The sequence below is a fragment of the Schistocerca americana genome, chromosome 8 (genome assembly GCF_021461395.2).
Source record: "Schistocerca americana isolate TAMUIC-IGC-003095 chromosome 8, iqSchAmer2.1, whole genome shotgun sequence".
In the NCBI taxonomy this organism is placed as follows: Eukaryota; Metazoa; Arthropoda; class Insecta; order Orthoptera; family Acrididae; genus Schistocerca; species Schistocerca americana.
In genome coordinates, this window is record NC_060126.1 from 368,391,441 (window position 1) to 368,409,088 (window position 17,648).

Sequence of the window (17,648 nt, forward strand, 5' to 3'; positions counted from 1 at the left end):
TGACCCACCCCACAGAGGGTTATGGGCGTTGAAGTCGCCCAATAGCAAGAAAGGTGGCGGCAATTGGGCGACCAGCGCAGCCAGGACATGCTGCGAGACATCACCATCCGGTGGAATGTAAAGACTGCAGACGGTAACAGCCTGTGGCGTCCACACGCGTACAGCAACAGCCTCTAAAGGCGTCTGGAGAGGGACAGACTCGCTGTGCAGAGTGTGAAGGACATATATGCAGACGCCACCAGACACCCTTTCATAAGCTGCTCGGTTCTTATAATAACCCCGATAGCCACGGAGGGCGGGGGTTCGCATTGCCGGAAACCAAGTTTCCTGCAGAGCAATGCAAAGGAAAGGATGAAGGCTGATAAGCTGGCGGAGCTCAGCTAGATGGTGGAAGAAACTGCTGCAGTTCCACTGGAGGATGGTATTGACCATGGCGGAGAAATGCGTGACGGGACTGGGAAGGCAGATTACGCCGCTGGGTCACCTGCTGCCTCCGATTGAGCACCCGTGCTAGTGCTATCCATGGCGTCTGAGGGACCGGCGAGATCTAGGTCCTCAGCGGACGCCAGGATCTCCACCTCGTCCTCAGACGCAGAGCTGGAAGGTGGCGGTGGGGTGGCTGCCACCGCGAGTTCCTTGGGCTTAGAGCTCTTCTTCTTTGATTTCTCACGCTGCTCCTTGGGTTTAACTGGCTGGGAGGGCTTCACCGATTCAGTCTCCGGGACTGAGGAGGACCGTGAAGCCCGTCGACCAGCTGATTGCGGGCACTTACGCCACTGTCGGTCGTCAGCCTTCCCACTGGTGGAAACCTGGGAAGGGAGGGACCCGAGGGACCCCTTGCGAGCGTGAGAAGCCGAAGAAGTTGGACACTTCTCTGGCTTAGAAGCAGGGACGGACGTCCCTGATGGGGGGGATGGTGTTGCCCCTGAGGTAGGTGGTGCAGGAGCAACCCGGTGGGTAGAGCCCCCCACTGGCAAGGGGGCAGGAGGAGTTTTACCACTCAGGGATCCGGCCGGAAGTCGCGAAACTGATGGGGCGAGCACAGGTGTTGTAGCAGCGGCGTAGGATGACGTCATTCTCACGGGATGTAATCGGTCGTATTTCCGTTTGGCCTCAGTATAAGTCAGTCGGTCCAGGGTCTTATATTCCATGATTTTGCGTTCTTTCTGGAAGATTCTGCAGTCTGGCGAGCAAGGTGAATGGTGCTCCCCGCAGTTGACACAGATGGGAGGCGGGGCACATGGAGTATCGGGATGAGACGGGCGTCCGCAATCTCGACATGTGAGGCTGGAAGTGCAGCGGGAAGACATATGGCCAAACTTCCAGCACTTGAAGCACCGCATCGGGGGAGGAATATAGGGCCTGACGTCACATCGGTAGACCATCACCTTGACCTTTTCCGGTAACGTATCACCCTCGAAGGCCAAGATGAAGGCACCGGTAGCTATCTGATTTGCCTTCGGACCCCGATGAACGCGCCAGACGAAATGTACACCTCTGCGCCCTAAGTTGGCGCGCAGCTCGTCATCAGACTGCAAAAGAAGGTCCTTATGGTAAATAACACCCTGGACCATATTTAAACTCTTATGCGGTGTGATCGTAACAGCAACATCCCCCAACTTGTCACAAGCAAGTAACCGTCGTGACTGGGCAGAGGATGCCGTTTGGATCAGGACCGATCCAGAGCGCATTTTTGACAAGCCCTCCACCTCCCCAAACTTGTCCTCTAAATGCTCGACGAAGAACTGAGGCTTTGTGGAGAGAAAAGACTCCCCATCAGCTCTCGTACAAACTAAGAATCGGGGCGAATAATTGCTACTGCCATCCTGAGATTTACGTTCCTCCCACGGCGTGGCCAGAGAGGGGAACGTTTTCGGATTGTACTTTTCAGCATTAAATTGAGCCCGAGAACGCTTAGAGACTGCTGGCGGCTGGCCACCAGCGAGAGATGATGTACCACGCTTCATTGCGGGTCATCCGCCCTGATGCCACCTACTCCGACCAAGGGCCCTCCCCACGGGCGCCGCCCAGCCGCAGCAATAGCCACCTGGCAGGACGGCCATTGCCGGGAGTCCTGATGCCCCAAGGAGATGGGCATCTACTCCTTGGCATACGTGGGGAGTTAACGGCGCAGGCATCAGTAGGAGGCAGATTTGAAATTACCTGAAGTGATATTAAGACATTATATATGACCTACAGCCTTGAAATGAGTTAATGAAGCTTTGAACAAAGTGAGGGTCTGGAAATAGTAAGAGGATTTATTCCCATTATGTAACGTTCCTTTAGGAATATTCAGAATTTCAATAAAAAATGCAAGCTCCAGGTAGGAGTATCAACAATGTTGGAAAAGATAGATTGACACCAGACATGTCTAATCCGGTATTTTAAGTAAAAGCAAATGATGTGATATCAAAAAATTTATTGTACACATATGCAACAATACATTTTTATGAATTATTGTTAAAAGATAAAAATGCTGCCTATAAAATACTGTATCACAGATAATCTTTAAAAATATAAAACTTGTTAGCCCTGTACTGTAGCAGATGTTTCAAAAGGTATGTTCATTCCACTGCGCATCTTTATGAAAACAAACTGCATTTCAGTGCTCCTCTGAAGTTTTTGTTGATGTGCTCAGCCTCCGCATAGCTTTCTTCACTTCCCTGAAAGAATCTTCTGCACTTGTATGTCCAGAGGAGTCCACAACCTTAATATTTGTATCAACATTCCGAAGTACCCTCTGGAACGGAAATCCTTCCCTGTTACAATAAGAAGAAAACTGCAGTTAAGACACACAATTGTAAAGTAGGAGGGCTACTTTAAAAAATTTAAAATAATATTTCATAAAACACTTACATTACCAGTATATTATGATTTAAAAATTCAATTCTATAAAATATACTAAGACAATAAACAACAAAATTGTTCATATTAAATAATTAAATAAACAAAAAATCAATATAATAATAAAAAAATCAAAACATCCTGATTTCCATAGAAAAATTTTCAGTGAAAGTGAAATACTTCACTAATAAGTTATATCTTGAACCTCTTCCTAGATACACTTTCCAGTACATCTACTATGTTATGACTTATCTAAACACACACACACACACACACACACACACACACACACACACACACACACACACACACACACACAGAGAGAGAGAGAGAGAGAGAGAGAGAGAGAGAGAGAGAGAGATAACACTTTAATAGACACACAACTATACTACTGTATTCCACAGATGACCTAGTTCATTCATTTGTAAGTTGAGGGGAAGGACACAAGGCATGGAATGTTCAAGTAGCTCTAATTTCAAATTTAAAACTCTAGAACATGCAAACTTTTTTGATAAAATAAGCAAGGCCAGGTGCCTTCAGTTTTCACATCTTCCCCCATTTTATATTGAAAATAATGCAACAGAGTCCTAACATCTAAAATTATTATGTGGTCTATCAGGTTGTGTCTAATGGTATGCCTTAATAAATTTTTCAAAAGTCGAGAATGTCTTTTCTAATAGCAGCAGTTAAGCACATTAAAAGAAATTACACAAAATTTTGCATTTTATTGTAAAACTGATATTGATTTAGATGTTTTCAGTTAACTGTTTTCAGTGCACATAACAAAAATCACTCTCCTTGTTTTTGAGCACTCGTTTGTATATAAGTTTTGAAGTACTTCACTTGACAGCCAATTTCTGGAAGTGATGTCAGAACACAATGCAACCCTGTTTATTTTTCAGCTAAGTTATTTTAACTTTTGTATATAAAAATGTGATATACAGTAACAATATAAATAAACGAAGCTGAATACTATTAATTTCAACAAAGACACTAAGCCAAAATGCAAATGACTGAAATAAAGTGAAAGAAAAGACTGAAATAAAGTGAAAGAAAAGACTGAAATAAAGTGAAAGAAAAGACTGAAATAAAGTGAAAGAAAAGACTGAAATAAAGTGAAAGAAAAGACTGAAATAAAGTGAAAGAAAAGACTGAAATAAAGTGAAAGAAAAGACTGAAATAAAGTGAAAGAAAAGACTGAAATAAAGTGAAAGAAAAGACTGAAATAAAGTGAAAGAAAAGACTGAAATAAAGTGAAAGAAAAGACTGAAATAAAGTGAAAGAAAAGACTGAAATAAAGTGAAAGAAAAGACTGAAATAAAGTGAAAGAAAAGACTGAAATAAAGTGAAAGAAAAGACTGAAATAAAGTGAAAGAAAAGACTGAAATAAAGTGAAAGAAAAGACTGAAATAAAGTGAAAGAAAAGACTGAAATAAAGTGAAAGAAAAGACTGAAATAAAGTGAAAGAAAAGACTGAAATAAAGTGAAAGAAAAGACTGAAATAAAGTGAAAGAAAAGACTGAAATAAAGTGAAAGAAAAGACTGAAATAAAGTGAAAGAAAAGACTGAAATAAAGTGAAAGAAAAGACTGAAATAAAGTGAAAGAAAAGACTGAAATAAAGTGAAAGAAAAGACTGAAATAAAGTGAAAGAAAAGACTGAAATAAAGTGAAAGAAAAATTTCCGAAATGCTATAGATCATTGTTTGTTTCGAATAATTTCTTCCAATTGGAGTACACAGTATGCACAAATCCATTTATTGACATTTTCCTTTATTCGCATGTAATTATTAGACAAAAATCTATTTGACCCACACAGCCGATTTGATTACTTAAAAATGGTTAAAGAAACTCAATGAGGCACTGTGGGATGTTGAGACTTTTCCAGAATGAATTTTCACTCACCACCAGTGTGTGAGCACGCCAATCTTAACTTTCTGCCAGACAAAAACTGTCAGACCAGCACTCAAACACAGAACCTTCATCTTTTCATCCAGGAGTGTTAGTGTCCTGCAAGGTATGCAGGAGTTAAGCTGTGTGGGTGGGTCGCGTGTCATGTCTGGACAGCTCAGTCTCTAGACCTTTTGTTGGCAAAAGGCAAAGGTTTGAGTCTTGTCTGGTCCATAGTTTTAAACTGTCTTGAAGTTTCAAATCGGCCCATGTTCTATTCCAGAGTGAAAAGTCATTCTGGAAACAATCCCCCTAGGCTAGGCTGTGCCAGATTGTATACTTGTTGGTGGAACGATGGGTCGACATGGGACAGGGGCACGGATGGGCAAATGGCTGATGTGCGGACAGTCTTGCAGCTGAGCTGTAGCATATGCAATCTTACTCCACTGGCTGTACACTTCGGGCAAGAGTGGCCAAACAGCTTGTGCATGTATAGGGCGTGCATAATATGGCCATCTGGTGGGTAACCTACATGCTTTATTCCTATCCAGGAGCAAACTTCTTATCTTACGGAGAAGTGTTGAAACAGCCTTCACTATGCTGTGGCCAAGCCATTTCTTCACAAAATCCTTTCTTCTAGAAGTGTTAGTGCCAGAAAGTCTGCAGGAGAGCTCCTGTGAAGTTCGGAAAGTGGGAAAGAGAGAATGGGTTGTGATGGTTGGGTTGGCTTGGTTTGGAGGAAGAGACCAAACAGCAAGGTCATCGGTCTCATCGAATTAGGGAAGGAAGTCGGCCGTGCCCTGTCAAAGGAACCATCCCGGGATTTGCTTGAAACAATTTAAGGAAATCACGGAAAACCTAAATCAAGATGGTCGGACGCGGGATTGAGCTGTCGTCCTCTCAAATGTGAGTCCAGTGTGCTAACAACTGCGCCAAATGGGTTGTGAGCCACCTTGAGATAGCTAAGTCAGTCAAGTGTTTGCCCACTCAATTCAAAGGTTACAGCTTCGAGTTCTGGAGCGGCACACTACCAGGAATATTTATGTAGACTGTTGTATAATGGTTACAGCCAAATAAAGGAAAACTAATGTCACTTACTGATTAGTTTTGCTGTAAAATGAACCAAGCAAAACATGACATTTCCACTGTAAGTACTATTATATATATTGCTGTTTTGTAAAGTTGTTTATTTTCTTTTTTCCTCCCCCAAAAATGCAGTTTACAGAGGGTACCCAAAAGAAACCAAACTAATTTTTTTGGTGGGCCGAGCTTTTGTATGCATTTTGCCACTAGGAGCATATAGAAAGAACATTTCAGAGTCGGTAAGCTGAGTGCTATCACTGAAGGTGGTCAGGCCTAGTTTCGGTAGAGTTTATTGTGACAACTGTTTTGTGTGATTGTTCTTTTTGCAAAGGCCGATTTTCATGAACAGCATGTGGTGGTGAAGTTATACTTTTTGCTTGGAAAAACTGAAAAACTCCTGAAATGTTAAAAACAGCACCTAAGTATGAAGCTACGGAGAAGACTCATGTGCTTGACTGGTTTTCCAGTTTCAAGAATGGTGAAATGTCAATTTATAACAAACCTCATTCTAGTCGTCATTTTATGGCCCAAACTCATGAAAAAGTTAAAACATTCATGCAGTCATCAACGTAGATCGACAACTGAACACTAAAGAAATTGTGGAGCTGCCGGGAGTTCAATGCAGTGAATTGTGGCAGCAGATTTGGGAGTGAAATGGGTGGCTGCCAAATTCATGCCACAACTGCTGAGTACTGTACAAAAACAAAGTCAGGTGGAAGCACGCTGTGCTTTGAAAGAAGAGCCCCGAAATGATCCAAACCTTTTTTCAAAAATTACCACAGGTGACAAAACTTGGTGCTATGCTTATGATCCTGAATCAAAGTACCAATAAAGGCAGTGGAAGACTTCATGTTCGCTTTGCCCCAAGAAAGCTTGTCAGATGAAATAAAATGTTAAAACCATGCAAATTTGTTTTTTCAATGTGAGAGGAGTCATCCACTCAGAGTTTGTTCCACAAGGTCAGCCAGGTAACCAGGCTTTCCGCTTGGAAGTTTTGAAAAGACTGCGCAAAAGTGGGTGGCAGAAGCATCCTGATTTGTGGCAGTCAGGTGACCGGTTTTTCCATCCAGACAATGCCCCTGCTCACATAGCCCTATCTGTATGACAATTCTTGACCAAAAATGGTACAACCCCTGCTGCTCACCCCCCCCCCCCCCCTCCCCCGCCCCACCAATACTCACCTGACCTTGCCCCATGTGACTTTTTAGTTTCCTAGAATGAAAAAAGATATAAAAGGAAAAATATAAAATGAATTCACAACTGCGAATAGTGACTACAATCTGTTCATCATAAGAATAAACCTCATGTAAACAAACAAATGCGATGATTGGTCAGAAGTCGTAGCACGCGTACACTGGCGTTACACTCTTGGAAGTAGGTCCTACTTATGTATTAAATATCTTATTATTAAGTTATATCTAAAAACAAAGATGATGCAACTTACCAAACGAAAGCATTGGTATGTTGACACACACACACACACACACACACACACACACACACACACACAGCTTTCGCAACCCAAGGTTGCTTCACCAGGAAAGAGGGAAGGAGAGGGAAAGACGAAAGGATGTGGGTTTTAAGGGAGAGGGTAAGGAGCATTCCAATCCTGGGAGCGGAAAGACTTACCTTAGGGGGAGAAAAGGACAGGTATACACTCACACACATGTCCATCCGCACATATACAGACACAAGCAGACCTATGCGAAGGCAAAGAGTTTGGGCAGAGATGTCAGTCGAGGCGGAAGTACAGAGGCAAAAAGGTTGTTGAATGACAGGTGAGGTATGAGCTGCAGCAACTTGAAATTAATGGAGGTTGAGGCCTGGTGGGTAACAGGAAGAGAGGATATGTTGAAGGGCAAGTTCCCATCTCTGGAGTTCTGATATGTTGGTGTTAGTGGGAAGTATCCAGATAACCTGCACGGTGTAACACTGTGCCAAGATGTGCTGGCTGTGCACCAAGGGATGTTTACCCACAGGGTGATCCTCACTACCAACAAACACTGTCTGCCTGTGTCCATTCATGCAAATGGATAGTTAGTTGCTGGTCATTCCCACATAGAAAGCTTCACAGTGTACGCAGGTCAGTTGATAAATCACGTGGGTGCTTTCACACGTGGCTCTGCCTTTGATCATGTACACTTTCCGGGTTACAGGATTGGAGTAGGTGGTGGTGGGAGGGTGCATGGGACAGGTTTTACACCGGGGTCGGTTACGAGGGTAGGAGCCAGAGGGTAGGTAAGATGGTATGGGGATTTCACAGGGATGAACCAAGATGTTACGAAGGTTAGGTGGACGGCGGAAAGACACTCTTGGTGGAGTGGAGAGGATTTCATGAAGGATGGATCTCATTTCAGGGCAGGATTTCAGGAAGTCGTATCTCTGCTGGAGAGAGTCTGATCCAGTCCTGGAAAGTATCCTGTCACAAGTGGGGCACTTTTGGGGTTCTTCTGTGGGAGGTTCTGGGTTTGAGGGGATGAGGAAGTGGCTCTGGTTATTTGCTTCTGTACCAGGTCGGGAGGGTAGTTACGGGATGCGAAAGCTGTTGTCAGGTTGTTGGCGTAATGGTTCAGGGATTCCGGACTGGAGCAGATTTGTTTGCCACGAAGACCTAGGCTGTAGGGAAGGGATCGTTTGATGTGGAATGGGTGGCAGCTGTCATAATGGAGGTACTGTTGCTTGTTGGTGGGTTTGATGTGGACGGATGTGTGAAGCTGGCCATTGGACAGATGGAGGTCAACGTCAAGGAAAGTGGCGTGGGATTTGGAGTAGGACCAGGTGAATCTGATGGAACCAAAGGAGTTGAGATTGGAGAGGAAATTCTGGAGTTCTTCTTCACTGTGACTCCATATCATGAAGATGTCATCAATAAATCTGTACCAAACTTTGGGTTGGCAGGCCTGGGCAACCAAGAAGGCTTCCTCTAAGCCACCCATAAATAGGTTGACGTACGAGGGCCATCCTGGTACCCATGGCTGTTCCCTTTAATTGTTGGTGTGTCTGGCCTTCGAAAGTGAAGAAGTTGTGAGTCAGGATGAAGCTGGCTAAGGTAATGAGGAAAGAGGTTTCAGGTAGGGTGGTAGGTGATCGGCGTGAAAGGAAGTGCTCCATCGCAGCGAGGCCCTGGACGTGCGGAATATTTGTGTATAAGGAAGTGGCATCAATGGTTACAAGGATGGTTTCCAGGGGTAACAGATTGGGTAAGGATTCCAGGCATTCGAGAAAGTAGTTGGTGTCTTTGATGAAGGATGGGAGACTGCATGTAATGGGTTGAAGTTGTTGATCTACGTAGGCAGTGATACGTTCTGTGGGGGCTTGGTAACCAGCTACAATAGGGCGGCCGGGATGATTGGGTTTGTGAATTTTAGGAAGTAGGTAGAAGGTAGGGGTGCGAGGTGTTGGTGGGGTCAGGAGGTTGATGGAGTCAGGTGAAAGGTTTTGTAGGGGGCCTAAGGTTTTGAGGATTCCTTGAAGCTCCGCCTGGACATCAGGTCCCTTCCCTACACCCTAGGTCTTCGTGGCAAACTAATCTGCTCTAGTCCAGAATCCCTGAACCATTACACCAACAATCTAAAAACAGCTTTCGCATCCCGCAACTACTCTCCCGACCTGGTACAGAAGCAAATAACCACAGCCATTTCCTCATCCCCTCAAACCCAGAACCTCCCACAGAAGAACCCCAAAAGTGCCCCACTTGTGACAGGATACTTTCCGGGACTGGATCAGACTCTGAATGTGGCTCTCCAGCAGGGATACGACTTCCTCAAATCCTGCCCTGAAATGAGATCCAGCCTTCATGAAATCCTCCCCACTCCACCAAGAGTGTCTTTCCGCCATCAACCTAACCTTCGTAACCTCTTGGTTCATCCCCATGAAATCCCCAAACCACCTTCCCTACCCTCTGGCTCCTACCCTTCTACCCTTGTAACCCCGCCCCCCCTCGCCCCGGTGTAAAACCTGTCCCATGCACCCTCCCACCACCACCACCTACTTCAGTCCTGTAACCCGGAAGGTGTACACTATCAAAGGCAGAGCCACGTGTGAAAGCACCCACGTGATTTACTAACTGACCTGCCTACACTGTGAAGCTTTCTATGTGGGAATGACCAGCAACTAACTGTCCATTTGCATGAATGGACACAGGCAGACAGTGATTGTTGGTAATGAGGATCACCCTGTGGGTAAACATGCCTTGGTGCACGGCCAGCACATCTTGGCACAGTGTTACACCGTGCGGGTTATCTGGATACTTCCCACTAACACCAACATATCAGAACTCCAGAGATGGGAACTTGCCCTTCAATATATCCTCTCTTCCTGTTACCCACCAGGCCTCAACCTCCGCTAATTTCAAGTTGCCGCCGCTCATACCTCACCTGTCATTCAACAACCTTTTTGCCTCTGTACTTCCGCCTCGACTGACATCTCTGCCCAAACTCTGTGCCTTCACATAGGTCTGCTTGTGTCTGTATATGTGCGGATGGACATGTGTGTGAGTGTATACCTGTCCTTTTCTCCCCCTAAGGTAAGTCTTTCCGCTCCCGGGATTGGAATGACTCCTCTCCCTTAAAACCCACATCCTTTCGTCTTTCCCTCTCCCTCCCTCTCCCTCTTTCCTGATGAAGCAACCTTAGGTTGCGAAAGCTCGAATTGTGTGTGTGTGTGTGTGTGTGTGTGTGTGTGTGTGTGTGCACGCGCCTGTTCATTTGGTAAGTTACATCATCTTTGTTTTTAGATATATTTTTCCCACGTGGAATGTTTCCCTCTATTATATTCATATCATTATTATTAAGTTACATTAATTAAGCTTTAAGATATTCAAATGTATTAACAGCTATCAACGTTTTTCTTAATCACGCTTTAGCTGCAGAGTTGTGCTCCAATTGTCACGCTGTTAATGCGCAATATAAAAATGACTGAGGCTGCTTTCTGTTCTGTAGTGAAGTATATGCGTGGAACACGGTTAAAAAGTGCCGAGAAATAGGCTGTTTTTAATGTCTTTTGTAAATTTACGGAGATAATCGGCTTTGAAATCTTCCCCCTGGCTGTATACTATGCAGTTGATTAACCTTTGCGCACAGAATGTGTAGCACGGATAGTAGCGTAATAAGTAAGAACCAAATGCGATTACCCGTGCACTGGTTCATATCTTCCCCTATCCATTTGACTTTCCTCGTTCAATTTGAAATACCTGCATCTCATAATTATAAAACTCATATGCATTTTTTATGAATAATATATGTCTTCTCATTTCTAATTACATATTGGACATGAAATTCCTGTTTCCATTTCAGATACAAATTCTTAATTATCGATGTTTTTTAAAAGACTGCTGATACAAGTTTTTTGAATTAAGAAAACATAACAATTCAATTTTTAAGGTGAAAATGAAATACCAAATCCTCTTTATTTGGACTATGGCCATCATTTTATACCACAGAGGTTGATAAGTATCTTAAGAAACACGAAAAACAACTATTTTCACAGCATCGAGCACATCATCATACAAATGTTGCATTTTTACATTTGGTACTGTACCATTACAATATGAACCCAACAGAACTGATCTGGAGCCAAGATGGGGGATTTGGCGCGAGAAGTAACGAGACTGTTAAGCTGCCAGACGTACTGGAATTAACATTAAGCAGCTTTTTCACATGTCACTGCCAAACGCTGGCGCAATATACAATGGCTTGTCACAAAAGAAGATGAGAAAATGCTGCGCCTTGTTGGCTTCATGGATTCTGTTGTTGATAGGCTCGTTATCAAAGTAGCAGGTGACATTTCCAGAACTGAAATGTATTTATCGGATTTGAGTAAGGAAGGTGCTAAGAGATTACCAGACTGTATGTAGGTAATACCTTCAATGGCTTCAATATTTAACTACACAGTGAAATCCTTCAATACTCTCTTACATTACACACAGCTTATGCAGAAAAATTTCTAATTAGAATAGTATGTCAGCTAAAAATGATAACGTGTTGTGGCTTTCGCCTAGTTTTCTAAGGAGCATATAGCAGTATATTTACAGTGTATTATTTCATTCTGTGTAAAAATTAAATGACCTTCGAAGCTGTAATGCTCCTCTGCTCGTCTCTTTCTACATGTGAACTGCAGCTGGCCATGTCACTGCAGGCTAGCTGTACCAGCCGACCGGCCAGTGCTATCCAAGTTAAATGCGCTGGTAAAGCTGTTGTCCCGTATTATGGCTAAGTCGATGTGAGCGTAACGCACAGCACAAAACTTACCTTTATTATCGTATTTGACAGTACTCATGAGGTTTTGGCTGCAGTCCCACGTGAAACTGAAATCCAACGAGGTTCCAGCAAATACGGAAGAATACATAGTGCAATGTTTACAACAGGTTTATTCTTATGATGAACGGATTATACCATCAGCTATAGAATGGAATGACGGAAATGGAAATTAGTGCTGGACTGGGACACAAACACGGATCTCCTGCTTATTGCGAGCGGTTGACTTACCATGTGGCTATCCGTGCATGACTCACGGCCAGACCCAAACTTCCATATGTCATCAACCATGTGCCTGCGATCTGTACTCGCACATCCATTATGTGTATTCCCGTACAGATCAGACGTGTACTGGAAAGTTGCATGCACCGGTATCAGCAGATAAATACGATATTGTAGTTGCATGGTTGACGACATATGGAAGTTTGGGACTGGCCACGAGTCGTGCACGGATAGCCAGATGGTAAGGCGACCGCTCATGATAAGCGGGAAATCCGAGTTTGAGTCCTGGTCTGGCACAAATTTTCATTGTCGTCATTCCATTCTACAGCTGATGATAGTCATTATTCGCAATAGCGAATTCATTTGGTATGTTTCATAACGGCTGTGATCACCTCAGTGCATAGTCATCTGTATGACACAGGCACTGCAATATCGTATAAAAGGAAAGAGTTTTAGTGATGTTGCTAAGGTAAAAAAAAAAAAAAGGGGGGAGGTGCTACAAGCATCACAAATGATGAATTTGAACAAAGTTTTGAAAAATAGAATAAAAGATTAGACAAGTCTATTAGTGCAAGTGAAGAGTACTCTGAAGAGGATATAAGGTTTGTGCTGAAAATGTGATAAATAAGTTTAAAAAACAGTAAGTTCAGTTTCTTTAGGGTACCCCTTCGTATATGACTCTGAATTCTACAACTTCATCAATCTTTTTGAAGATATATGTTCTGGCTTATACAACTGGAACACTGCACGCTCTCACAAACATGTATGTGTGTGCATGCATTACTATGGCCCACAATAAGTGTGTGCTCTGGGTGAACCAGGTCAAGATCTACATCTACACGATTACTCTGCAATTCACAATTAAGTGCTTGGCAGATGGTTTATCGAACCACCTTGACGCTATTTTTCTACTGTTTCATTCTTGAACAGTGCCGAGGAAAAACGAACACTTAAATCTTCCTGTGCTAGTTCTGATTTCTGTTCTTTTATTTTGATGATCATTTCTACCTATGTAGGTGGTGCCAACAAAATATTTACAAAGTCGGTGATTGAAATTTCATAAGAAGATCCTGCCACAACAAAAAACTACTTTATTTTAATGACTGCCACCCCAATTCGTAATCATACAAAATGAGCTGCCCTTCTTTGAATTTTTTCGGTGTCCTCTGTCAATTCTATCTGATGTGGATTCCACACAGCACAGCAATACTCCAGAAGAGGGCCACCTCTTTAGCTGATCTGTTGCATTTGCTAAGAGATCTGCCAATAAATCAGTCTTTGGCTTAAATCTATGTGGTCATTCCAATTTACGTTGCTCATAATCCCTAAATATTTTGTTGAATTTACAGCATTAAGGTTTGTATGCTTTGTCGTGTAACCGAAATTTAGTGGATTCCTTTTAGTACTCATATGGATGACTTCATTATTTAAAGTCAATTGCTACAGAGTCTAAATAGTTTTGCACTTTGTTTTCATCATTTGATGACTTTATAAGAGAGCAAATTAAAGCATCATTTGCGAACAATTTAAGAGGGCTGTTCACACTGGCTCTTAAATCGATTATGTAGATCAAAAACAGCAGAGGGTCTATAACACTTCCTTGGGGAATGCTAGATATTATTTCTGTTTTATTAATGATTGTCCATCAATTATGATGAGCTGTGGCCTTTCTGACAGGAAATCAGATGAATCCAGTCACACATACGAGACGATACTACAAAGGCACGCAGTCTGATTAGAAATTGCTTGTGAGGAATGGTGTTCAAAAGATTTCTGGTAACCTAAAAATATGGAATCAATTCAACATCCCCTGTTGATAACACTTGTTACTTCGTGAGTGTAAAGAGCTACTTTTGTTTCATAAGAATGGTATTTTCTGAATCCACATTTCTATTTCTTGTGTACTCGATTGACTTGCTTAGGTATGGCTCTTTCGACGAGAGAGAGAGGTTTATATGATTGCCAAGTATGGTGTTATTGTATCAGCATACTCTGAAAGGAACGTGTCGGTCATACAGGGTGTGCATAAAGCCTGGGAACACTTTCAATTATTTATTGCACAGGAACTAAGTATTCCACAGGAACTAAATATTGCACAGGAACTAAATATTGCACAGGAACTAAATATTGCACAGGAACTAAATATTGCACAGGAACTAAATATTGCACAGGAACTAAATATTGCACAGGAACTAAATATTGCACAGATGTCATACATGATGCATTTTGAAGAGAAACTCTGGAAGTCTTTTTTACAAACATTCAATACACGAACCACGAGTGACTTGCCAGGCATCAATACGGTAATCGAATTCTTGCCATACCCATCCCAGCATCGCATCGTCGACTGTGGCAGTCGTTTCCTATATTCTCTCCTGGAGCTCTGCTACATCACGTGGTAGAGGCGGTACATGCACCAGATCTTTAATGTGTCCCCACAGAAAAAAAGACACTGAGTGAGATCTGGTGATCGGGGAGAGCCATTTTATGAAACAGTTCTGTAGCATGGCCGATCCATCAATGCAGCAGCTCTGTGTTCAGGTACCCATGAACTTCACAATGAAAACGGGTTTGAGCCCCATCCTACTGAAAGACGAACGGAGAGTCCGATTGCATTTGAGGCATCAGTAAATTGCTGCAACATGTCCAAGTAGGAATATCCAGTGACTGTGCTCTTGGCGAAGAAGAATGGCCCGTACAGTTTTTGACATGACAAGGCACAAAAACCATTTACCTTTGGGGAATCATGCTCAAATTTAATGCATTTCCTGTGGATGCTTTGCACCCCATATTCAACTATTACGTCTATTCACTTTCCCCATTAGTGTGAAAAGTGGCTTCGTCGCTAAAAAGTAAGTGATCAACAATGCCATCCCCATCCTCATTCAATTGTGGCAACTGCGAATTAAATTCTAAACGCTTGTCTCTGTCATCATTGAGCTTCTGCACTAGCTTCAATTTGAATGGTTTCAATACACAGTCATTGGAGCCATTTTGAGTTCATGGGATGCACGACAAACCGATTTCTTTAGACTCCTTATGAATGTCCCTCTTATGCGCTCCACATTCCCTTCACTCACACTGGAACATTCGCTTTTCTTTGCTGGACACAAGCAACATGTCTTAACGAACTTGTTATGCCAGTGGTAAATTGCCTTCCTTGTTGGTGGCTTCTTACTGTACTTAGTTCTAAATATCTGTTGCACAGTTGTAGCACACTTGTTATTGTCAAACTCAACACACAGAAAGCTCGCTCTAAACCTGAACTCGCCACGTTTGAGACTAGCGCTGACTACCGGAAAATTACCAAACTACACTCTGGTGGTATACATGAAGAGAGGGAAAAAACTCTTCAAAATGACATGTGTACGATATCTGTACAATGTTTGGTTCTTGTGCAATAAATATTTGAAAGTGTTCCTAGACTTTATGTACACCCTGTACAATGTGAACCAGAGGCTTTGCCTTTATTAAGTGATCTAAACTGCTTTGCTACACCACAGGTATCTACTTCTAAGTTACTCACGTAACAGATGAAGCTGACTAGGAAAAGGGAGGGAGAAACAAAGGGTGAGGTGGGGCCAGGTTAAAGTCTAGAGGCACAGGACAGGAGTAGAATGGGAACGAATACAGCATCAGAGAGTGTACACTGATATAGACAGAGGTAGTAGCTAAGGATTGGGGTGGAGACTTGAGGCAAGGAGGAACACGGTTTAATATGAGGTGCATTCAAGTTCTAAGGCCTCCGATTTTTTTTCTCCGGACTGGAAAGAGATAGAAACATGCGCATTGTTTTAAAATGAGGCCGCATTCATTGTCAATACGTCCCAGAGATGGCAGCACCGTACGGCAGATGGAATTTTACCGCCAGCAGCGAGAATGAGAACTGTTTTAAATACTTAAAATGGCGATGTTTTCCTTACTTGAACAGCGTGCAATCATTCGTTTTCTGAATTTGCGTGGTGTGAAACCAATTGAAATTCATCGACAGTTGAAGGAGACATGTGGTGATGGAGTTATGGATGTGTCGAAAGTGCGTTCGTGGCTGCGACAGTTTAATGAAGGCAGAACATCGTGTGACAACAAACCGAAACAACCTCGGGCTCGCACAAGCCAGTCTGACGACATGATCGAGAAAGTGGAGAGAATTGTTTTGGGGGATCGCCGAATGACTGTTGAACAGATCGCCTCCAGAGTTGGCATTTCTGTGGGTTCTGTGCACACAATCCTGCATGACGACCTGAAAACGTGAAAAGTGTCATCCAGGTGGGTGCCACAAATGCTGACGGACGACCACATGGCTGCCCGTGTGGCATGTTGCCAAGCAATGTTGACGCGCAACGACAGCATGAATGGGACTTTCTTTTCGTCGGTTGTGACAATGGATGAGACGTGGATGCCATTTTTCAATCCAGAAACAAAGTGCCAATCAGCTCAATGGAAGCACACAGATTCACCGCCACCAAAAAATTTTTGGGTAACCGCCAGTGCTGAAAAAATGATGGTGTACATGTTCTGGGACAGCGAGGGCGTAACCCTACCCATTGCGTTCCAAAGGGCACTACGGTAACAGGTGCATCCTACGAAAATGTTTTGAAGAACAAATTCCTTCCTGCACTGCAACAAAAATGTCCGGGAAGGGCTGCGCGTGTGCTGTTTCACCAAGACAGCGCACCCGCACATCGAGCTAACGTTCTGCAACAGTTTCTTCGTGATAACAACTTTGAAGTGATTCCTCATGCTCCCTACTCACCTGACCTGGCTCCTAATGACTTTTGGCTTTTTCCAACAATGAAAGACACTCTCCGCGGCCGCACATTCACCAGCCATGCTGCTATTGCCTCAGCGATTTTCCAGTGGTCAAAACAGACTCCTAAAGAAGCCTTCGCAGCTGCCATGGAATCATGGTGTCAGCTTTGTGAAAAATGTGTACATCTGCAGGGCGATTACGTCAAGAAGTAACGCCAGTTTCATCGATTTCGGGTGAGTAGTTAATTAGAAAAAAAATCTGAGGCCTTACAACTTTAATGCACCTCGTATTCTGTTGATAAGGGCATCAGAGACAGTCAGTGGTGACAGGATAGAACAGAAGGAGAGGAAGACTGCAGAGGGAACTACGAGGATTTAGGACCATAAAGGTATGGACTATGAATAACACTACAGAGTGGGGAAGGGGAAAGGCCTGTCATAGTGAAGTATAAAGTAAAATGTTTATGGCAGGCCAGGATGAAGTGGTGATGAGGTAGATGAAGGACAATGACAGCAAATCATGTAACCAGGGTATGAGAGTAACAGTACCCCCATACTCAGTTCTGTAGAAATTGTGTTTGGGAAAGGATCGACACCACACAGTACAG

At 43.3% G+C, this 17,648-nt stretch overlaps 1 protein-coding gene across 1 annotated transcript in view; it reads right to left on the reverse strand.

Moving 5' to 3' along the window:
* Positions 1-2,602: 2,602 nt before the first annotated feature.
* Positions 2,603-17,648, reverse strand: part of LOC124545855 — a 77,957-nt gene continuing 62,911 nt past the window's right edge. Inside the window, exon 11 of the mRNA XM_047124813.1 lies at positions 2,603-2,759. Coding sequence (XP_046980769.1) covers positions 2,603-2,759 — 157 coding nt within the window. The remainder of the gene's footprint in view (positions 2,760-17,648) is intronic.